Source organism: Acomys minous (assembly GCF_964271855.1).
Source record: "Acomys minous genome assembly, chromosome: 20".
NCBI lineage: Eukaryota > Metazoa > Chordata > Mammalia > Rodentia > Muridae > Acomys > Acomys minous.
In genome coordinates this window covers 14,970,536-14,995,122 of record NC_140502.1, presented here as the reverse complement: position 1 = coordinate 14,995,122, position 24,587 = coordinate 14,970,536, and the positions used below count along the sequence as shown (strand labels likewise).

At 38.0% G+C, this 24,587-nt stretch overlaps 1 protein-coding gene across 1 annotated transcript in view; it reads right to left on the bottom strand.

The window, feature by feature from the left end:
* Positions 1-9,011: 9,011 nt before the first annotated feature.
* The window catches only part of LOC311591157 (3-beta-hydroxysteroid sulfotransferase-like), a 35,666-nt gene continuing 20,090 nt past the window's right edge, over positions 9,012-24,587 (bottom strand). The window contains exons 4-6 of the mRNA XM_084770525.1: positions 22,706-22,800; positions 15,454-15,625; positions 9,012-9,503 (exon numbers count right to left, since the gene is read on the bottom strand). Of these exons, the coding sequence (XP_084626651.1) occupies positions 9,391-9,503; positions 15,454-15,625; positions 22,706-22,800 (380 nt within the window). The 3' untranslated portion in view covers positions 9,012-9,390. The remainder of the gene's footprint in view (positions 9,504-15,453; positions 15,626-22,705; positions 22,801-24,587) is intronic.

Here is a 24,587-nt window from a genome sequence, read left to right as displayed (position 1 = left end):
AGAATTAACAAAGGAAAATAATTTCAGACCAATTTCCCTTATGACCATTGATTCAAAACTACTCAATTAAATACTAGAAAACCCATATCAGGAACACATTAAAAATATCACTCTCTGTGACCAAGTAAGCTTCATCTCAGGCATGGTTGCACAGTTAAATATACAGAAATCTATCAATGTAATCAATCATATAAAGAGACTATAAGAAAAAAAACACATGATCATCACCTTAGATGCTGCCAAAGCAATTGGCCAAATGCAACACACATTCACATTAAAAGTCTTGGAGAAATCAGGGATACAAGGCAAGTACCTAAATATAGTAAAGACAAAGGCAATATACAGCAAGCCTATTTACAACATCAAATTAAATGAAGAGAAACTTAAATCAATTTCACTAAAATCAGGACAAGGCTGTGAACTCTCTCTGTAAATCTTCAATATATTACTTAAGTCTTAGCTAGAACAACAAGACAACTAAAGAACATCAAAAGGATGCACTTTGGAAAGGAGTCAAAGAATCACTATTTTCAAATAATATGATAGTATATATAGGTGACCTAAAAAATCTAACAAGGACCCCCTACAGCTGAAAAACACCTTCAGCAAACTGGCTGGATTAAAACAAAAACTCAAGAAAATAATGAGCCCTCCATTATACAAAGGACAAACAGCCTGAGAAAGAAATTAGGGAAACCACACCCTTAACAATAATCACAAATAATATAAAGTCTGTTGATGTAACTCTAGCCAAGCAATTGAAAGTGTTGTATGAAAAAAAAAACTTCAAATGTTTAAAGAAAAAAATTGCAAGCTGGGTGTGGTGGCGCATGCCTTTAATCCCAGCACTTGGGAGGCAGAGGCAGGCGAATCGCTGTGACTTCAAGGCCAGCCTGGTCTACAAAGCAAGTCCAGGACAGCCATGGCTACACAGAGGGACTCTGTCTTGAAAAACCAAGAGAGAGAGAGAGAGAGAGAGAGAGAGAGAGAGAGAGAGAGAGAGAGAGAGAAAATTGCAGAAGATATCAGAAATCAGAAAGATCTTCAATGCTAATGGATCTGTAATATTAACATAGTAAAAGTGGCCATCATACCAAAATCAATATACAGAATAAATGCATTTCCCATTAAAATGCCAATGTACTTTACAGATCTTTACAAATCTTACAAGAACTTTACAGATCTTCAAAAACAATTATCAACTTCATATGGAAAGCAAAAAATCCTCACATAGCTAAGAAAATCCTATACAATAAAAGATCTGGAGGTGTCTCCATCACTAATCTGAAGCTCTGCTATAGAGCAACAGTAAGAAAACTTCATGGTACTGGCATAGAAAAAGACAGATTTATCAAGGGAATTGAATAGAAGAACCAGAAATAAACCCAAACACCTATGGACACTAGAATTTTGAGAAAGAAGCAAAAGCCATACAATGGAAAAGAGATAGCATCTGCAACAAATGGTGCTAATCTAACTTGATATGTTACATGTTTTTTTCTTCTTTATTAATTTATTCTTGTTACATCTCAATGGTTATCCCATCCCTTGTATCCTCCCATTTTCCCTCCCTCTCATTTTCCCCTTATTCCCCTCCCCTATGATCGTTCCTGAGGGGGATTACCTCCCCCTGTATATGTTCATAGGGTATCAAGTCTCTTCTTGGTAACCTGCTGTCCTTCCTTTGAGTGCCACCAGGTCTCCCCATCCAGGGGACATGGTCAAAGGTGAGGCACCAGAGGGTGTGAGAAAGTAATATCCCACTCTCCACTCTACTGTGGAGAGTGTTCTGTCCATTGTCTAGGTCTGGGTAGGGGTTTAAGTTTTACCGCCTGTATTGTCCTTGGCTGGTTCCTTAGTTTGAGCGGGACCCCTGTGCCCAACTCTGCCTATCATAATGTTCTACTTGTAGGCTTCTAGGACCCTCTGGATCCTTATACTTTGCCATTCTCCCATGCTTCTCTCATCTAGAGTCCCACTAGAATGTTCTCCCCTCTGTCTCAGTTTCCTGGTAAGTAAAGGCTTTCGTGGGACATGCCCCTTGGGCTAATATGCAGATATAAGTGAGTATATACCATTTGAGTCTTTCTGCTTCTGGGTTAACTCACTCATTATGATCATTTCTAGTTCAATCCATTTGTCCACAAATTTCGGGAATTCCTTGTTTTTAATAGCTGAATAGTATTCCATAGTGTATATGTACCACAGTTTCTTTATCCATTCTTCTACTGATGGACACTTAGGCTGTTTCCATGTTCTGGCTATTATGAATAAGGCTGCTCTGAACATGGTTGAGCAAATTTTCTTGTTGTGTGCTGGAGCATCTTCTGTGTATATTCCAAGGAGTGGAATAGCTGGGTCTTGAGGAAGCCCTATTCCCATTTTTCTGAGATAGCACCAGATAGATTTCCCAAAGTGGTTGTACTAGTTTGCATTCCCACCAGCAATGAAGGAGTGTTTCTCTCTCCCCACATCCTCGCCAGCATGTGGTGTCACTTGAATTTTTGATCTTAGCCATTCTGATGGGTGTAAGATGGAATCTCACAGTTGTTTGGATTTGCATTTCCCTGATGATTAAGGAGTTTGAGCATTTCCTTAAGTGTTTCTCAGCCATTTGATATTCCTCTGTTGAGAATTCTCTGTTTAGTTCCAAGCGCCATTTCTCAGTTGGGTTATTTGGTTTGGTGGTGTTTAATTTCTTGAGCTCTTTATATATTTTGAATATTAGATCTTTGTCAGATGTAGGGTTGGTGAAGATCTTTTCCCAGTTTGTAGGCTGTCTCTTTGTTCTCTTGACAGTGTCTCCTGCCTTACAGAAGCTTCTCAGCCTCATGAGGTCCCATTTATTAATTGTTGACATTAATGTCTGGGCTGTTGGTGTTCTGTTCAATAAGTTGTCTCCTGTGCCAATATGTTCCAGGCTCTTTCCCACATTTTCTTCTAAGTGACTTAGTGTCTCTGGTTTTATGTTGAGGTCTTTAATCCACTTGGATTTGAGTTTTGTACAAGGTGACAAATATGGGTCCAGCTGCATTTTTTTACACATAGATGTCCAGTTAGACCAGCACCATTTGTTGAAGATGCTATCCCTTTTCCTTCGAATGGATTTGGCTTCTTTGTCGAAAATCAAGTGACCATATGTGTGTGGATTCATATCTGGGTCTTCGATTCGATTCCACTGATCAACCAGCTTGTTGCTGTGCCAGTACCATGCTGTTTTAATTACTATTGCTTTATAGTACAGTTTGAGATCAGGTATAGAGACTTCTCCAGAGCACCTTTTATTGTACAGGATTGTGTTAGCTATTCTGGGTTTTTTGTTTTTCCATATGAAGTTCAGAATTGAACTTTCAATGTCTTTAAAAAATTGTGTAGGTATTTTGATAGGGATTGCATTGAATCTGTAGATTGCTTTTGGTAGGATGGCCATTTTTATTATGTTAATTCTCCCGATCCATGAGCAAGGAAGATCCTTTCATCTTCTCATGTCATCTTCAATCTCTTTTTTTAGAGTTTTGAAATTTTTTTCAAACAAGTTCTTCACTTGCTTAGTTAGAGTAACTCCTATGTACTTTATATTGCTTGTGGCTAATGTGAAGGGTGTAGTTTTCCTAATTTCTTCCTCTGCAAGCTTGTCATTTGTGTATAGGAAGGCTACAGACTTTTTTGAGTTAATTTTCTATCCAGCCAATTTGCTGAAGTTGTTTATCAGCTATAGGAGTTTTCTGGTGGAATTTTGAGGGTCACTTATGTAGACTATCATATCATCTGCAAATAGGGATAATTTGACTTCCTCCTTTCCCATTTGAATACCCTTGATCTCCTTTTGTTGTCTTATTGCTCTGGCTAGAACTTTGAGTACTATATTGAAGAGATATGGAGAGAGTGGGCAGCCTTGCCTTGTTCCTGATTTTAGAGGAATTTCCTTGAGTATTTCACCATTTACTTTGATTTTGGCTATTGGCTTCCTATATATAGCCTTTATTATGTTGAGGAAAGTGCCTTGTATTCCCGATCTCTCTAAAACTTTAAACATGAATGGGTGTTGGATTTTACCAAATGCTTTCTCTGCATCCAAAGAGATGATCATGTGGTTTTTTATTTTCAGTTTGTTAATGTGGTAGATTACATTGATGGATTTCCGTATATTAAACCATCCCTGCATGCCTGGAATGAAGCCTACTTGGTCATGATGAATGATATCTTTGATGTGCTCTTGTATTCGTTTTGCAAGTATTTTATTTAGTATTTTTGCATCGATGTTCATCAAAGAAATTGGTCTGAAATTCTCTTTCTTTGTTGAGTCTTTGTTAGGTTTATGTATCAATGAGACTATAGCCTCATAAAATGAATTTTGTAATGTTCCATCCCTTTCTATCTTTTGGAGTAGCTTGAAGAATATCGGTATTAGCTCGTTCTTGAAGGTCTGGTACAATTCTGCGCTGAAACCATCTGGCCCTGGGCTTTTTTTGGTTGGGAGACTATCAATGATTACTTCAATTTCTTTAGGGGAAATGGGACTATTTGGCTTGTTTATCTGTTCTTCACTCAACTTTCGCAAGTGAAATTGATCAAGAAAATCATCTATTTCCCTTAGATTCTCAAATTTTGTGGCATATATGCCTTCAAAGTAGGATCTTATGATTTTTTTGTATTTCTTCAGTGTCTGTTGTTATGTCTCCCTTTTCATTTCTGATTTTGTTGATTTCAATACTGTCTCTCTGCCTTTTAGTTAGTTTGGCTAATGGTCTGTCTATCTAGTTGACTTTCTCAAAGAACCAGCTCTTGGTTTTGTTGATTCTTTGGACTGTTTTCTTAGTTTCTAATTTGTTAATTTCACCCCTGAGTTTGATTATTTCCAGACGTCTACTCCTTTTGGGTATTTCTGCTTCTTTTTTTTTCTAGGGCTTCCAGTTGTGTCATTAAGGTGCTTATGTGCGATGCTTCCAATTTCTTTTTAATGGCACTTAGTGCTATGAATTTTCCTCGTAGCACTGCTTTCAATGTATCCCACAAATTTGGGTATGTTGTTCCTTCATTTTCATTGAATTTCAGAAACTCCTTGATTTCTTTCTTTATTTCTTCCCTGACCCAGGTGTCATTTAGCAGAGAGTTGTTTAGTTTCCACATACGTGTAGACTTTTTGTTATTTCTGTTGTTGTTGAATTGCAGCCTAAGCCCATGATGATCTGATAGGATACAAGGTATTATTTCAATCCTCTTGTATCTGTTGAGGCTTTCTTTGTGAACTACGATGTGATCAATTTTTGAGAAGGTTCCATGGGGTGCAGAGAAGAAGGTATATTCTTTCTTGTTTGGGTGAAAGGTTCTATAGATATCTGTTAGATCCATTTGACCAATGGCATTGGTTAATGATGTTATTTCTCGGCTTAGTTTCTGTTTCAATGACTTGTCCTTCAGTGAGAGTGGGGTGTTGAAGTCTTCCACTATTATTGTGTGGGGATCGATGTGTGGTTTAAGCCTTTTTTAGCAGATCTTTTACAAATGTGGGTGCCCTTGTATTGGGAGCATAGATGTTCAGAATTGTGATGTCATCTTGGTTGGCTTTACCTTTGATGAGTATGAAGTGTCCATCCTCATCCCTTTTGATTAATCTTGGTTGAAAGTCTACTTTGTTCGATATTAAAATGGCTATGCCTGCTTGCTTCTTGTGACCATTTGCTTGGAATACTTTTTTCCAATCTTTTATCCTCAGGTAATGCCTATCATTATGGGTGAGATGTGTTTCTTGAATGCAGAAGAATGTTGGATCCTGTTTATGTACCCATTCAGTTAGTCTGTTTCTTTTTATTGGAGAATTGAGACCATTGATGTTGAGAGATATTAATGACCAGTTACTATTAAGAGTCTTAATTTTGATGTTGGTTCCAGTCGAGCGTTTGTGTAGTTGTGTTTTTGCCATGGTATAGTTATCTATTTCCTGAGTAGTTTTGGTTGTAGCTTGCCCCTTTGGGATGGAGTTTTCCTCCTAGTACCTTTTGTAAAGCTGGATTTGTGGATAGGTACTGTTTGAATTTGGTTTTGTCATGGAATATTTTGGTTTCTCCATCAATGGTTATTGATAGTTTTGCTGGGTAAAGTAGTCTGGCCTGGCATCTGTGGTCTCTTAGGGTTTGCAGGTCTCTGTCCAGGCCCTTCTTGCTTTGATGGTCTCTGCTGAGAAGTCGGGTGTAATTCTGATAGGTTTGCCATTAAATGTTATTTGGCCCTTTTCCCTTGCAGCTTTTAGTATTTTTTCTTTGTTCTGTATGTTTTGTGTTTTGATTATTATGTGACGGGCAGTTTTTCTTTTCTGGTCAATTCTATTTGGTGTTCTGTATGCCTCTTGTATGTTTATAGGCATCTCTTTCTTTAGATTGGGGAAATTTTCTTCTATGATTTTGTTGAGAAGAGTTTCTGTGCCTTGGAGTCTGATATCTTCTCTTTCTTCAATGCCTATTATCCTCAGATTTCTTCTTTTCATGGTGTCCTTAATTTCTTGGATGTTTTGTGTCAGGAGTTTTCCAGATTTGGCATTTTTTTAATCGTTGCTTCAAGATTTGTGATTGTATCTTCTAGACTTTAGATTCGTTCTTCCATCTCTTGGATTCTGTTAGAAAAGCTCAGCACTGTGTCATTCGCCTTCTTCTTTGAGGCCTCACATTCTCGTTTTTCTTCTGTCTGTGTGTTTATCATTGAATCCATTTTCATCTTCATATCTTGAACAGAATTTTTTTATTTCTTTCATCTGGTTGTTTACATTTTCCTGAAAATTTTCCAGTTCCACTCTATGTGCTTCTTTTATGTCTCACACCTGCTTGGCTGCTTCTTCCTGTATCTGATTTTGAATTTTATTTGTTTTCTCCATTATCATCCTCATTACCAAGGATTTGAGGTCATTTTCTTGTGTTTCTGTTGTATTTGAGTTCTCTGCGTTGTTTTCTTTGGGATAGTTGGGAACTGGAGACGCCATGTTGTTTTGGGGTTTCTTGCATATGCTTTTACGCTGTCCTTTAGACATCTTGCCATCTCTGTTTTTGTTGGGTAACTTCCAGAGTTGGGTGGAGGGAGTCTCATGATAGATTCACTTGTTTTCTCATGATTTCCGTAGGCTGGAAGCCCTGATACTTCACTGGTGTGGATGTCAGGAGGTTAGCCCTGTCTTTTTGGGCTCTCACAGCCAGTGATCCTCAGCTCCCCTTTGCTGTGGTTCCTGCAATTGTTCTGGGTCTCTGAATGAGCGTTGGATCAGGTTCTGGTATCCACAGCCTTTTGGGTTCCCTGCCATGTCCAGCCAGGGATACTGGGCCCGAACCACACGTTGAGCTCAGCTAGTTTCTCAAGGCCTGAACCATCTGCCACAGCAGGCGAACTGCGACTGCACTGAGCAAGCGCCTAGGGTGGAAGTGAGCACTCCGTCCAGCTTGCAGCACAGCAGGCAAACTGTGACTGCGCTGAGCAAGCACCTGGTGGAAGTGAGCGCTCTGCCCAGCTTGCATCACAGCAGGGAAACTGCGACTGCGCTTAGCAAGCACCTGGTGGAATTGAACGCTCCGCCCAGCTTGCATCACAGCAGGGAAACTGCGACTGCGCTGAGCAAGCACCTGGTGGAAGTGAGCGCTCTGCCCAGCTCGGGTCACAGCAGGGAAACTGCGACTGCGCTGAGCAAGCACCTAGGGTGGAAGTGAGTGCTCCGCCCAGCTTGCGTCACAGCAGGGGAGCTGTGCCTTGGGCAAAATTCCTTGCTGAGCTGAGCCAGCTTCTACACGGCACAGCTCACTGAGCAAACCCAGGACTCTGGGGCTGAACTGTCTGCTGAGTCCAGTTTGGGTCTCAAGGCACCACACAACCCAAATCCTGTCCAGAGTCCCCTCTCCCACAGCAACTCCCACTGTTCACCACACCAATCGCCTCCACTGGAAGGCTCTGAGCTGCAAACCTCAGCCACCGCTGCTGGTGTCGCTGGAGCCGCTGGTGGCGCTGGTGCCACTGGTGGCACTGCTGTCTCTGCCGCTGCTGCTCTGATCCGAGAAAATCTACGCTCCTCCCGTGTGCAGGGGCAAGCAGGTCCTCTGCACCCTGGTCACTGCGAACCGTGGAGCACTTCTGCTGCCGTGGTGTGGGGACCTTAGTGTTCCTGGCTCAGAAATCTGTGTAATTCCCTGAATTGTTCACTGGAGCTTTCAAACACGGTCCACACTGCTCGCGGCCATCTTGGACCTCCTCATGTTTTTTATTTAGTGAGTAAGCAATGACTAATTCCCAGGCTGCCTAAACGGGACTCAATATCAATTCTGTGTATTTAGCTCTGTTTGACATAACTTTTTCTTCTTTTACTTCAATCTGTTCACTGTAGCAAAAAGTAGCTCTTTATGTTCTTATTCTTTTCTAATTTTTTCCTATTATTTTTCACTTTTATATGTACATTTATATTATTACACAAAGTATAATAAACTACATACACCAAGATGAACCATGAAACTATCAGCAATTATAAAAATGTTACATTCAGAATGTTTTGGCTTCTTGAATTTGGCAACCTTGAAGAAAACATCTTTCTGGTCTTGGTGAGTCTAAAATTCTGAATGTAAATCAATATCTATCATGTCTCATCTCTATCAACTTAAAACATTTACCTAGACCTAAAAACATCTAAATCCATATACAAATAAGCTTAATTGTGGACTATATTCAGATATGTTATATTAAGTATCTTACTAGTAGTGTACACATATGAATAAATTCAACTGTATTTGCCAATACTTTTCACAATGTGGAATACAAGTTATTATTTTGTAGGAATACAGGATCATACCAAATGGTCATTCCAGTACTCTGCCAAAAGAAGAGTGCTAATTTCACTACATTTCCTATGTCATCATGAAAAATGACATCCAATATCACAGAGCTAGAGAATAAAAGTAACTGTAGACTTACATATGCAAGAAAAAATGTAATAAAAATTGCAGAGACATATGGAAGAAAATGAAAAACAATATTCATTGTTTCTATATTTTATTTCTTGACTAAAATTTTTGACAAATTAGGAACAATAATTGTATGAGCATCATTATTCTGTTTTTGAAAATTAATAAGATTTTAAAATTACATTAATTTATTTATTTGTTGGTTGGTGCCATCATGTTGTATATGTGTAAGTCAGAGGACAACTTTTGGTTGCCTACTATCATCTTGGTGTCAGAATTAAACTCACGTTCTCATGTTTGGAGGCAAGTGTTTTAACTCTGTGAGTCATTTCACCACCATGATATTTGGCAATTAAAGTTTTGAGTTAAAAAATGTAGATTTTATACCATAATGCTAAGCCATATATATGTTCAAGGATAACAGAACATATGAAGTATCCCTGAAAGATTCATATACTTTATACTATTCCCATGGAAAAAGCTCTTTAGGAAAGTCTGCCATCTTCTTCTCAAATATTTTATCGAATTCTTCAGCCTGGGCTACTGTGAAGTGACTCTTCCAGTCCCCAACGATGCCTGGAAAACATAGAGAAGAATATAGAAGTGGATTTTGTGATAGGTTTGAGGTCCAGTCTATCCCCTAATTTATCTATGTAAATATTTCTACATGGATACGTAATGTTTCCAATCTAACTGAAAATTGTATAATTCCCACAGACATAAACATTCATATTTTCTTGTCTTTAAAACTCCTTCCAGAGTTCAAATGTTCTTTCCCACAAAAATATGCAATAGTCTTTGTGAAATAAAAAGTACGTGTTTGTTGTAGAAAATTAAAGCAAGTAGAAATCTGAGATCTGTTGTTTCCTGGGGTTTGTTCCTGTTTAGAGCACCAGGGACAAATCTGTTTCAGGCTTTTCCACTTGGCCTGTATATGACTGTCTTTTTCCTGTGCCGTCACTTCATTTTAGTTGTTTCCTTATGAATACTTCCTCTTTTAAAAACACTTGTTCAACTCCTTCATTGTTGGTGGGAATGCAAACTAGTACAGCCACTTTGGAAATCTATCTGGCACTATATCAGAAAACTGGGAATAAGGCTTCCTTAAGATTCAGTTATTCCACTCCTTGGAATATATCCAGAAGATGCTTCAGCACACAACAAGAAAATTTGCTCAACCATATTCATAGCAACGTTATTCATAATTGCCAGATCATGGAAACAGCCTAATTGTCTCTCAGTAGAAGAATGGATAAAGAAACAGTGGTACATTTACACTATGGAATACTACTCAGCTATTAAAAACAAGGAATTCTCAAAATTTGTGGACAAATGGATGGAACTAGAAATGATCATAATGAATGAGTTAACCCAGAAACAGGAAGAGTCAAATGGTATATTCTCACTTATATCTGGAGTCTAGCCCCAGGCATATGTCCCAGAAAAGTCTTCACTTACCAGGAAAGTGAGACAGAGGGGAGGAAATTCTATTGGGACTCTAGGTGAGAGAAGCATGGGAGAATGGGGAAATAGAAGGGTCCAGAGGTTCCAAGAAAGCTACAAGAAGAACATTATGATGTGCAGATCTGAGCCCAGGAATCCTGCTTAAACTATGGCACCAGCCAAAAACAATACTTGCAGTAAACGTCGAACCCCTACCCAGATCTAGCCAATGGGCAGAACAGTCTCCACAGTTGAGTGGAGAGTGGGGTCTGACTTTCACACGAACTCTGGTGCCCCACATTTGACCATGTCCCCTGGATGAGAAGGCCTGTTGGCACTCAGAAGAAAGATAGCAGGCTACCAAGAAGAGACTTCATAACCTATGAGCATATACAGGGGGAAGAAATCACCCTCAGTCACAGTCATAGGAGAGGGGAGTAAGGGGAAAATGGGAGGGAGGGAGGAATGGGAGGATACAAGGGATGGGATAACAATTTAGATGTACTATGAATAAATTAATAAAATATATTTAAAAACACTTGTTCAATGTGCATAGTCTCCTAGTCCCCACATCTTCTCATTTAACTTAATTGTCTTTGGAAAGGCACTGTCTCTAAGAAGTGGGGTCATAGCTCAGCAATGCAGTACTGTCCATGAATTCAGGATTCAGTATTTCATTCAGGAAGGATTAGTGTAGATCCCTTCCTATAATTCCCCAGTGAGGAGCATGGAGCATAGGTCAGAGGTCGCTTATCTTCTGAGTATGCATAAACATTGTATTAAATATCAAAATAACTTAATAAACTACCCAAATGCGCATAGACATTGTCTCCAAAAAGAGTCAAAATCGAGGTAATTTAAAACTACTATTTATGCTTATGAAGCTGTGAGAAATTTGATTTAGATATATCCTGAGAGAAAAACCATTTCCCAAGAGCTATGTAAAAACAATAAAAGCATGGACTGGGGAGGTGATTCAAGAGATAAGGCACTCATATATCTGGCAAAGGAACTGAGTTTAGTTTGAAGTACCCAAGCTGGGCACCTTACAAGTTCCTATATTGATAGCTTCAGGAAATTGAATTTCTCTCCTGGCATTTTAGGTTCCTGAATGCAAGTAGCATGCACGTTTTTACACATAGATATACATGAATAAAAATAATTAATTTAAAAATTAAGAGTTTGCAGGATTATCGAAGAGTTAATAGCACTAAATATTCTTCCATGTTATTAGTGTTCTGTTTCTAGCACTCAAATGGCAGTCACAATTATCTCTATTTCCAGTTCCGAAGTATTTGGTGTCCTCTACTTGCCTTCATGGCCGCATATGCACATGGTACACCGATTTACAAGAAGAGAAAACACCCATACATATAAATTAAAAAGCAAAAAGCATGATAATCACGCATATACCTGGTCTTAAAATGTGAAATAATTCCTCCTTCTATGGGTAGCTTTTCTGTTTTTTTTTTATGTGAAAAATCTAGTGTGAGGATGGCACCAGGTTTTAAATAAAGCTCATTAGAGCTAAGGCCACTTTCATACTTCCTCTCAATATTACCGAAGAACTCCTATACTCAAATCCACAGAAATGTCAGAAACACAAGAGAAGATAATACAAAGTGGTTGCAGGTGAGGTAAGAGATATCAAAAGTGACTACAGAAGAGCCACATAGCTTTCCAGAATGATGCCAAAGTCACCTGTCAGTGGTTTAAGCTGGTTCCCATAGATCTACCTTGTAGAGCACATGCCAAGGTATGTTGTTCTTTCCCCTAGTAAACTGCTCTGCATTCTCTGTCTCCATTCTCTAACCCATTTCACTATAACATGCTGTACTGTGTGAGTGAATGGCTTCTCAGAAAGTCCCTCTGAATTCCATCTCAGATGTCCTGAATTCTTAACCCTCTACAGCCTCAGCTCTCAGTCCTACATATTAGCTGGGTGTGAAATGATAGGAGCAGCTTCTACCTAGGAGGATGATGTTACAGGCCAGGATAAATGATCCCATACAGATGATGAAACATCATGGTCCTGAGACATAAAGGGCCTAACTGGGCCTTGAAGGTTGGGCAGTAATATTTAATATTTTGTTTGTCTGGTCAACTGAGTTGCATCAGGTCTGTCATTTGTAAGGATCTAGTGTGTTTCTGCAATGGCTTATCTTCTCAGATACTTGAATTGTATCTATGAATTGTTACTTCAAATGTGGATTCTAGTCCCAGTGAGATATATCAAGATTTAAGAAATTAAATCATATTTGCCTCCATTGGTCCTGTCTTCACACTCAAGAACTGTCATGAAGGCTTACAAATTAGTGTAACTCTAATTAAAGGGAACCCAGTGCCTTTCTCAGCCTATGTGGACACTGCACATATGTAGTATACAAATATATCTGAAAGCAAAACATCCATACATTAAGAATAAATTAAATGCAAAAGCGGATTCATTGGGAGAAGGGGGTAGCTTTTTGTTGTGATAATTATTATAATTCATTTTTATTTGCTTGTGTGTGCATCTGTATGTATGTAAGTGGGCAGGTGCCATGGTGCCTGCATGGAGAGAATGGAATAAAACCTTGAGGACTCAGTTCTACTTCTATGAATTGGGTTTCAGTTCATCAAGCTTGGTAGACAACATTTTTAACTACGGAGCAATCTCCTTAGCCCTTTTGTAAAGTTTTTTTGAGGACAGGATCTCATGTGGTTCACTGTGATTTAAAAGTTCCTATGTAGCTAAAGATATCCTTAAACTCCTTATCCTAAATTCTTCACCTGCTTAGTGCTGAGATTAGGTGCAGACTGTACCTTGCTACATTTATGCAGTGTTTAGGATAAAAACCAGGGATACATCCATTCTAGGAAAGCACTTTGACAAGTGGACTACATCCCAAACCCAAAGTGAGTTCACTGAGAACAGGAAGTGTGTGCTTTCATAGCATGATGTTTATTTATACAATGATTTATCTGGTTCTTTTTGTTTTGCCTCTCTCTCCCTCTCTCTCTCTCTCTCTCTCTCTCTCTCTCTCTCTCTCTCTCTCTCTGTGTCTGTCTGTCTGTCTCTCTCTCTCTGTCTGTCTGTCTCTCTGTCTCTGTCTCTCTTTTTCTGTCTCTATCTCTGTCTCTGTCCCTCCCTGTGTGTGTGTGTGTGTGTGTCTGTCTGTCTGTCTGTCTGTCTGTCTGTCTCTCTCTCTCTCTCTCTCTCTCTCTCTCTCTCATGTGTGTTTGTGTGTGTGTGTGTGTTTAATTTTCTCTTGTTGATTGTTATTTTACTGTTTTTCTCTGTTTTATGATAGTGTCTCAGATACTGAAAAAGGCTTCAAATTAGTTGTGTTCCAAAGGATAACTTTAATTCCTGATTCCTCTTCCTCCATCTAGCCATTGAAGATGTCTTAAAGAACCCCATAGTCAATTCTTTGTATTGCTTTTTTATTTTTATGTGTTTATGCTCTGGAGCATGCTCTAGGCTACTTCATACATATGTTGACACTAATATTTCTATCTCCAGCTTGATTTTTATTTTTTTCTCCCACACTCAATAAACATCCTTGAAGTGGCTGAAACATACATCAGTTGTTTTAAAATAATCCCAGATAAAGACATGCAAGGATATGTCTGGATGACAATAATTAGTGTTGATATATACCTACAAACCCACAGTGCTTGTCTATATATGGTTAGCGGTTAAAATTAACTCTCAATTCTCAAAATACAAATGACTGACAAGTTTTTTTGGAAGTGCTGAACATCTTTAGCCATCATGAAGATGCAAATTAGATTACTTGGAGAAACTATCATGTCCCAGGCAGAATGTTCATGATGAAGGGGAGCAATAGCTGGTAAAATTATGCAGTAAAGGGAACCTTATTCTCCCTGTGATGTAATGTGCAATGTAAAATGTGAGTGTGCAAACCTGTGTGGCTAATATGAATTTCACTATGCATATTTCCAAACAATGCAAAATAGACCTGCAATATGACTTAGATGCACACTTCTTGGGAATATATGCGAAGAATTCTTTATGCAGAAAGAGAAATATTTTACTTCAATGTCTTTTGTTATACTATTCAAAGTATCAAGGAAATGGCACAATCATAGATGTCTTCAGCAGATGAGCAGAGAGTGAAAAAATGCAGTAACATATGGTGGTGATGTATTGAGCCACAAAGAAAAATGAAATTTGAAGAAAACTAAATATATCTAGAAACAATTATGTATGGTAATAACATTCAGAAAAACAAATGCTGCATTTCCTTCTTATATGGAGAGCTGGGCTTTTGCTGGTTATTTATCTATTCATATAGGAATGAGAGTGGGTATAAATTATAAAACTAGAAATGAAACCACAAAAGAAGAAAGAGTATCTGAGGAGAAAGTTGGACACGAAATATATGAAAGCTGAACTGAGTGCACTGCCTTTGGAAGAATACAAGTTGGGAAAGAAGAGAGAAGGAGTAGTAATGGAAATAAATTATGATTACCACACCACAATGGAATGTTGCACTTTGTATTTTAAAATTTCAAGAGATAAAACGTTAAATTTGGGGAAGTGATGTCTCAGTGCATGAATCATCTTCCAATCAAGCAAAAAGAACTGGAGTAAAAACCCACATATCTCACTTAAAAGCAGATCAGACATGGTAATAACCTGTAATCTCAGTTTTTGAGGAAAGAGACTTAGGATCCCCTGTGTAAGATGGCTAGACAGAGGGACTGGAATCACCCATGCTGTGGGCTCAGCTAAAGATCTTCCCTCAACAGATAAAATGGTAAGCATTTTAGCTCCCCTTCATTTTCTTGTAGTTTTATTTCTAGTTTTATGACATATACCCACCCATATTACTACATATAAATCACATAAGCAGCAAAAGCACAGATTCCCATATGAGAGAGAACATGCACCAAACACCAAAGTCATTCCTTCACACATACACACGCATGAATATAAACACAAGCTGCATAAACATGAATAGAAAAATATATAAAATAAGCTGGCACATACACACACCTTGTCTTAGCATCTTTCCCAATTGCAAGAAAGGCCTCATGCATTCAGAGGCATATCAGAACTACAGCGTTTCTATACCTTTTCTCACAAGTAAAAAATGGGTTTCCTTATGAGTTAGAGTGTTGTTCTCAGGCTGCCTGTTTTTTTTCATGACTTGGAAGGAGCTGTTCTTTACCACCAGATCCAGTTCCCTTGGTTCCAATGTCTTTCCTAGAAACTCACAGATCTTCTTGATGGCACTCCTAGGGTCCTAAAGGAAAACAAAAATACCCGTGTGGATGTGAACCTGAATGACAGCAGAGACAGGAAGTTAGGAGGAAGGAAATCAAAGGATAAATAGAAAGAGGAGCAACAAAGGGAAGTAAGCAAGGAAAGGATGAAAAGGTTCAAGGAGGACGGAGAACCAGAGAGAGAAGAGACTCCTTCAGTTCTTTTCTAACTTCCACATGTGCACCCCAAACATACACTGTTTAACACATAAACTTTATATGCACACAATCATATGAAAACACACACTAACACACATGCATGTACACATATTATATCCACATCCACACACATATGCACTTTCAGAGACACACACATATACACTTGACATACACACACACATGCACAAACACACACAAAATACTAATAGCTTTTTAAAGAATAAATGGGCTAAGAGATGGATTAGTACATACAGTTCTTAGGGATGATTGGATTTGTTTCCATAGCACATATAAGATAGCTCACATCTGCATATAATATCAATTCTGAAGAATCAATACTCTTTTTTTCTGGAAGTATTGATACTCAAAGAAAAAAACTTATGAACTCTATCTCTCTCTCCTTCTCTTCTCTTCTCTTTCTTTCTTTTGTTCTTTCTTTCTTTCTCTCTGTCTCTTTCTCTCTCACTCTCTCAAAATTAAATACCTAATCACAAGAGCCAACATTTTCAAATGCATACAAACACACACTTTCATAATAAATAAGTAAAAATTAAATGTAAAAAATATTTGCTAATAATGTGATATAGGTGAAACCAGAAGAATGCGTAGTTCAAGAGCATCCTCAGGTGCATAGTAAGTTTGAGACTAGCCTGGATCCATGACACTGTGTCTCCAGAACACCAAGCTGAGCCAATAGAAGCACAGGAGAGTAGCCTTCAGTAAGGCCTTTGATCTCTCTTTGAGTGAGGCTGAGGCTGGAGTATGACCATGAGTGAGGCCAACTACCTTCTCATGCTAGCTCATGGGAAGTATCCTGTTTTTTGAGATGCACGTGTGTGTGTGTGTGTGTGTGTGTGTGTGTGTGTGTGTTAATGTATATGTGTTCTTGTGTGTGTACATATGTGTGTGTAGCATGTACATTAGTGCACATGTGAATGTGCCCATAGGCAAAAATGCCTAATACCATCATTGAGTGTTTTCTTCTACTAGTCTTTGCCTTACTATCTTTAGACAGATTCTTCCTGAACCTGAAGCTCTTTCTGCTTTAGTTAGGCTGCCTGGTCATTGAATTCCTGAGATCAGTTATGTTTTCTGCCGTATGTATAGCCATTCCTAAACTTTTATGTAGGTGCTGGGGATAGGCACTCAAGTGTTTATACTGGACCAGGAATGGTTCTCACCCACTAGGTAATTATTACAAACCTAGCACAGAAATATTTACAACCCAAAGTGCAAGTGGAATCTGCTCTGCATTACCACCATATGCAGTAAAAATTTTGATTTTAAACATTTTTTATTTTTTACATATATACTTATATAATTACATATATGTAAAATAAACTACATACATCAAGAAGAACCACAAAAATCAGAAATTATATTAATACACTCAGAATGTGTTGGCTATTTGTATTTCGCAACCTTGAAAAAATTTTTCCTATCTTGATGGGTCTAAAATTCTGAATATATCCCAATATCTGTCATATCTTATCTCAAAGTACTTAAAACATCTATCTAGACCTAAAAACATCTTAACCCCTAAATAACTAAGCTTACTTGTGATACTAAACTATTTGGTCTTCACACACATCCAAGACTTGAGAAAGAATAAAATCAATTAGCTGAGAAAACAGGATGTGCAGGTTAGCAGCTTCCAAAGTTAAAAAATATGGCAGAGAGAGTTTGCTGCCTAAACAGTCACCCAAAACTCTCTATAACTTTGGAGAATCATCTTCAGCCTTATGGTCCCATATATCTGACTTACATATTTGTGAGGCAGGAACTATTGTGGACTTGCTTACCCTGTCTTGGCAGAAGTTGAATATTGACTCTGCCTGAATCCAAGCTTGCCTATTTTTATGCAGAATTCTGTCAGTTCTACCCAGTTCTTTAAATCAATGTCTAGATATGGAGAGAATGGTGTTAGGGTGCAATTTTTGAATGAGATAAATAGAAGGCAAAAATAAGGAGTCCACAAAGTATCCTCATGGCTTTAATACCTTCCTATACCAATCACATTATGGCATATTTTACTCCAGTGATGTCTATCATGATGGTTTTCTATTGATTTGTAGGTTTGTGTATAGAATTATGTCAAAATAAGTAGAAATTGAAAACAAATGTCACTTAAAATTAACTGAGATGGTATCTTAGTAGACAACTACATATATATTTTTAAAGACAAGAGGTTCAAAAGCCAATATTATGAGGCATTCATGATAGGCATATTTGGCAAATAGTATATACTAAGAATTGTGTGAAACACTAGAGATAAAATGAGTAATTGTTTCACTATCACAATAATAATGTCAATAAAAATAGTACCTGGTTATATGTTGGATTTATATCTACCAACTTTTTTGGCATATAATTTTCCTACTTCACAAAAGTTTTTGAAAGATCTTTCACATACCAAAATTTAATTGCAATTGTCCAGTGGTAGAACTGAGTTGTAACTGCATGTACGTATCTTGCCTCAGTTTAGCTTTCTGAAAAGGGAAATAATTGTACTGCCAAATACATATGTACATAAGTAAATACAATAAGTAAATTATTCCCCATGTGTAAGATGTCCTATGTTAGTACATGTTCTGAAAACACATAAAGACAATAGATTATGGAACCATGTTAAGTATGAGAATAATTTGGTTTTACTTATGTACATTGTCATAGCAAAAGTGCCAAACACCTACATACTATCATTTTTAGTTAATTTTAACATATACATTTATATTCTTACACATGAATAAAATAAACTATGAGACAATCAGAAGTTATATAAATGTTACATTCATAATGATTTGGTTCTTTGTATTTGTCAAACTTGAAGAAAGCATCTTTCCTATCTTATCAGGTCTAAACTTCTGAATGAAATCAATACCTAGCATATCTCATTTCTATTAACTGAAAACATTTACCTTGATCTAAAAACATCTTAATCCCTAACCAACTAAGCCAAATTATATGACTAAACTATCTGGTCTTCAACCCCATCAAAGACATGAGTAGGGATAAAACTTAAATACCTGAATGAACTGGAAGTACAGGTTAGCAGTTTCTAAAATTAAAAAAAAAAAAAATGACTGAGATAGTTTACTGCCTGAATGGTCACCCAACTCTCAATGATGTTGGAGCATCTTCTTCTGTTTTCTATCCCAATATCTCTGACATACATATTTGCAAGGCAGGGACTATTGAGGACTTGCGTACCCTGTCTTGGCATAGTTTGGCCATTGATTCAGTCTGCATCTCCTCTTGCCCACATTTAGGCAGAATTCTATGTGTGGCAGAAACAAGGACATTTTTCCCAGTGGCTTCTTTGCCATATTTGAAGCCAACTCTGTAAGGAGGTTCTTTGATGTTGATAATTTTCTTTGAGGTAGGCTGGGTGTTGCCAGGCATTAACTTGTCTTGTCAAAGAAACTTTAGAATAATTAAAACATCATTAAATGCCATGTTCTGTAGGTCTCTGAGGCTTTGGAACACTTTAACTATTTTACCTGATATGTCTATAGAATCATATCTATCTGTTAGATTTGGATATATATTCTTGTGATAAAATTAGACTAGTTTTTTATATGACAATGATTTGCATCAATATTCAAAATTCTATACCAATGAATTGAAAATAACCTTATTTGTGAGTAACAGTTAAGGCCTTGAGTTGAGGAGTAGATTCAATAATCTACATTTTGTTCTATCATCCCTCAATATTTCTATATCCCCCTTTCTTTCTTTTCAGCTCCTATCACCTTACATACGAAAGAAAGATAAAGGAAAAGAGAGATGTCCCTGAGTCCAACTTGGGTTTCTCTCTGTCTAAAACCAATATTAACTCATAACCACCTCCTGATGAAAATAAGCATCTCCTTCACAAAAAAGCAAACAGAAACCTACCCACTCCCCTTAAAGGAACTGGAACATCACTCTCTCAAGGTTTCTTCAGGCTGACTTAGGACAAATAATACTTTTGAAGCCCATTCCCCCCAAATTGGGAAAAATGGTTAATAAACTAGGGATAGCATTTGTGGTCCAGTTTCTAAATGGTGAGAAATTCCAGGCTTCATATAAGTCCTGTGTGGGACAGTATGAAATGCTGGATCAATTGGGATCAGATGCTTTCCTCAATGCTGTCCTGGACGCTGTCCAATTATGATGGGTGACAGTGACTGAGGCACCCAGACTGGAAACTGGAGGATGCAGAATGTCAGTGTGCAGCATGCTGAGAGCAATGAATCCTATCAGGTCTGATCCAGCATCAGTGTCTAGGTGTTTTTTTTTCTGAAAACATAATTTCTGACAAGCATTATACAGTTCTAACATTATAATTGTATGAGGTATACAGGATATACAGAGAAATTAAGGCTGGTTCTCTGCTTGTTGTATAATCAGAAGTAAGACATCTGCAAATCTTCCTTCATGTCATACTAAGAATTGCCTCTAATGATAAGTCATAGAGCATCTGTGTCCAACTTGAGGCCTTGTCTATGCATAGGCATTTGTATTTCAGCCAATTTCAGAGCTATTCTCATGTAGTGGGCTTAGCAATATAAGTACCTGCTTGTTCTGTAGTTTGAATTCTATACATTCCATTTGCAACCTCCTCCTTCCTCATCTTCTGATCCCATCCCTCCCTCGCCCCCTTTCCCTCCCTCCTTTAGTCCTTAGAAAGGGGAGTCATCCGCCCCTAACATCTACCTGACCTCAGCTTGTCCAGTGTCCTCTGTACTACTTGTAACCTCTTCCTCTTTGGCCTTGCAAGGTCACCATACAACTCTCAGCACTCTGCCCAGTGTCCAACTTCCAGTCTCAGTAAATGTCCCTCTCCCCCATTGTGTGGAGTCTCTCAGAGGACATATTTGTTAGAGTAAACCCCACTTATAAGTTATTATATACCATAGGTGTCTACTTCGGATGATCATTTCTAGTGCCATCCATTTGTCTGCAAATTTCAAGATTTCCTTGTTTTTAGTAGCTGAGTAGTATTCCATTGTGTAAATGTACCACAGTTTCTTTATCCATTCTTCAGTTGAGGAACACTTAGGCTGTTTCCATGTTCTGGCTATTATGAGTAAGGCTGTTATGAACATGGTTGAGCAAATGTCTTTGTTGTATGGTGGAGCATCTTTCAGATATATGCACAGAAGTGGCACAGCTGCATCTTGGGGTAGAACTATTGCAAATTTTCTGAGAAAGTTTCATATTGATTTTCAAAACGATTGTACAAGTTTGCACTCCCACCAACAGTGGGGGAGTGTTCCCCTTTCTCCACATTCTCACCAGCATGTATTGTCATTTGAGTTATTGACCTTTGCCATTTAGATAGATGTAAGATAGAATCTCAAAGTCTTTTTTACTTTCATTTCCCTGATAACTAGGGATGTTGAGCATTTCTTTAAGTGTTTCGTAGCCACTTGATATTCCTCTAATTCTCTGTTTAGTTCTGTACCCCATTTTAATTGGGTTATTTGGTTTCATGGTGTTTAATTTCTTGAGTTCTTTATATATTTTGGATATTAGCCCTTTTCAGCCTGTTGGTTGTCACATTGTTCTGTTGTCAGTGTCTTTTATCCTAGAGAAGATTTTAAGTTTTATGATGCCCCATTTATTAATTGTTCATCTTAGATCCTGAACTGTTGGTGTTCTGTTCAAGAAATTGTCTCCTGTGCCAATGAGTTCTAGACTCTTGCCCACTTTTTCCTCTAACAGATTTAGTGTGTCTGGTTTTATGTTGAGGTCTTTAATCCATTTGGACTAGTTTCCTACAGGGTGATAAATATGGATTTATTTGCATTTTTTACAAGTAGATATCCAGTTAGACCAGCACCATTTGTTGAAAATGCTGCCTTTTTTCTTATTTTATGGTTTTGGATTCTTTGTCAAAATCCAAATGACCACAGATGTGTGGATATGTTTCTGGGTCTTCAATTAGATTCCATTGGTCAACTGGCCTATTCTATGCCATTATCATGCTGTTTTTATTACTGATTCTCTGTAGTACAACATGAAATCAGGGATGGAGATTCCTTCTGAAGATCTTTTATTGTCCAAGATTATTTTAGCTATCCTGGGTTTATTTTTTTCTATATGAAGTTGAGAATTTATCTTTCCAGTTCTGTAAAATATTGTGTTGGTATTTTCATAGGGATTGCATTGAATCTGTAGATTGCTTTTGGTAGCATGGCCATTTTACTATGTTGATTCTCCAAATTAATAAGTATGAGAGATATTTCCATTTCCTTGTGTAAAGGCTTGACTTTTTCATACTAGCCTTTTACTTGCGTGGTTAGATTTATACCAAGACTCTTTATATTATTTGAAGCTATTGTGAAGGGTGTGGTTTCCCTAATTGCATTCTCAGCCCTTTTGTCACATGTGTATAGGAAGGCTACTGAATTTTTTGTGGTAATTTTAGATAGTGCCACTTGGATGAAGTTTTTAAATCATCTCTAGGAGTTCTTTGGTAGAATTTTGAGTGTCTCTGATGTATACTGTCATATCATCTGTGAATAGGGAGACTTTAACTTCTTCCTTTCTTAATGGTATCCCCTTGATCTCCTTTAGGTCTCTTGCTGCTCTAGCTAGGACTTCAAGTACTATATTGAAGAGAAATGGACAGAATGGACAGCCTTTTCAAGTCCCTCAGTTTGATGTTGGCTACAGGCTTGCTGTATATTGCCTTTGTAGTGTTGCAGGATGTGCCTGGAAAGACCTGAAGGAAGAATCCAGGACATGAAAGAGGACAAACAAGAAGCACACTAATGGAGGAAGAAAAGACCACTTTTACGATTCTCCCTAAGCCTAGCCCTGACAGAACATGTGGAATAGGGACCCTGAGGATGGAGAATAGTGTGTGGATTAAGGTGGTGAGAGACTGTGTTGAGGATGAGAATGATTCTTACCTTTTTCAGCTCTTCATAACTAAGCAGCATGATGTTCTCTCTGTCTTTCAGGGACAACCAGCCACGTGTGTGCTCAAACCACGATCCATATGGTACTGTACCATGGAGAGCAGAATGTGAAGAGTAAAGAGAAAAATCAGGAGATCTCGTCAGATAGATGACTTAGTGATTACATTTGGTTAATGATAAGCCTCATTTCCTGAGTTTGATACCTCTGACCACTAAGTATAAAACAAAAAAACTCATCCCTCATGTTAACCTCCACAGACATGCTGTATCACACACATGCATATACATGAACAATAAATGAATAAAGTGAGCATTTAAAAAGAAGTCAGGGACCATTTTCTATTCTTCACTAGGCATAACCACTGCACACATATCTAATCTGTAACTGAAAACAAATATTGTGCATTTTTACAGTCATATGATTGTATTTTGAAATTATATTTGCAAATGTTTATAGTGAGATTTATGATGCCTAAATAACTATTGTATTAATGATCTAAAAGACATAAGCAGAAGTGGTGTAAAAGTGAATCTCCTGGAATATTCAATCAGCACAAATGTGTGTGGAGAAAACAGGGATCTCCATACAGAAACAAAAAGGGACCCTGTGATTTAATACAATACTCTTAGCCACATCTAAACAATTTTTTTTTGTTTTGCCTACTCAGTCTCAGCACTTTTTAAATAATTCTTATTGTGTGTTTACTGTGTACATGTATGTAGTTGTATGCCTTTGTGTGTAGTGCAGTATGTGTGGGGGTACAGGAGCACATGCACTGTATACATAGATATGGAGCCTGAAAGCTAACATCAAATGTCTTTCCCCAGTTTTCTCCTCTATTTACTCCAATGTGCACTTTATTTGAACCCAGCATTTGACAATTTACTCTACGTCTGGCCAGCCAACTTTTCCTGGGGTCCAGTACCCATCTGTCAATTTCTGTGTTATAGGGACTATGGGGCCTGGCTGGCTTTTATATGGACCTTGCCACTAAAGTTACAGGCAGTTGTGAAGCGCCCAAATTAGTTTTTAGCTCTTTATTTGGGGCCTCTAAAAGATCAGTCTACACTCTTAACTGCTGAGCAGTTTCTCCAGCCCGTCATTTGTTTCCTCCTAATACATCTCTTTAAAATATGCTCTATTCTCGGTTGTATCAGGTTCTACTCTGCTTACTCTTTGTGCAGAACACATAAGTTTGTGTGTGCCTTTGTGTTGAAGATATTGTTAGCTAATTATTGATGTATGTGTCTATGGTATATTATCACATCTATGTGCATATGTGCATTTGGTGTATTTTCCTGTGTGCACTGGGGCAAATGCCAGAGGAAGAAGTTATGTGTCTTCCTCTATTGCTGTCTTCCTTACTCCTTTGAAGATTGTTTTTCCTTAAGTTCAGGGTTTAGAATTTTTAGGTATACTGGCAACCACAACCCACATTTGGTGGTTTGAACGTCAGATGTTTGCTGCTGCTGTTTGAGTAGGCTTAGGTCATGTGACCTTCATGGAGGAAAAGTGACAATGGAGATGCATTTTGAGGATTCAAAAGCTCTAGAAACCCCCAGGTTCCTCTCTCTGTTTCATATTTATGCTTAAGGAAATATGGTATCATCTTCTTGTTCTAGCTTCCAATTGTGTGCTTTATTACCGTGGTCACTTATCTCTTTGGAGCTATTAGCAGAAATAAACTTCCTGCTATAATTTTTCATGGTCATGGTGTTCCACAACATCAAAAGAAAAATTACTTAATACTGCCAGATCTTCTCCTGTCTCTGCTTCCTAATACTCTAGCACCAGGGCCACACGTCTATGAAAAACCACTCCCATGTTATGTGGGTGATGGAACCTTAACTGTCGTCCTCATAGTTGTTCATA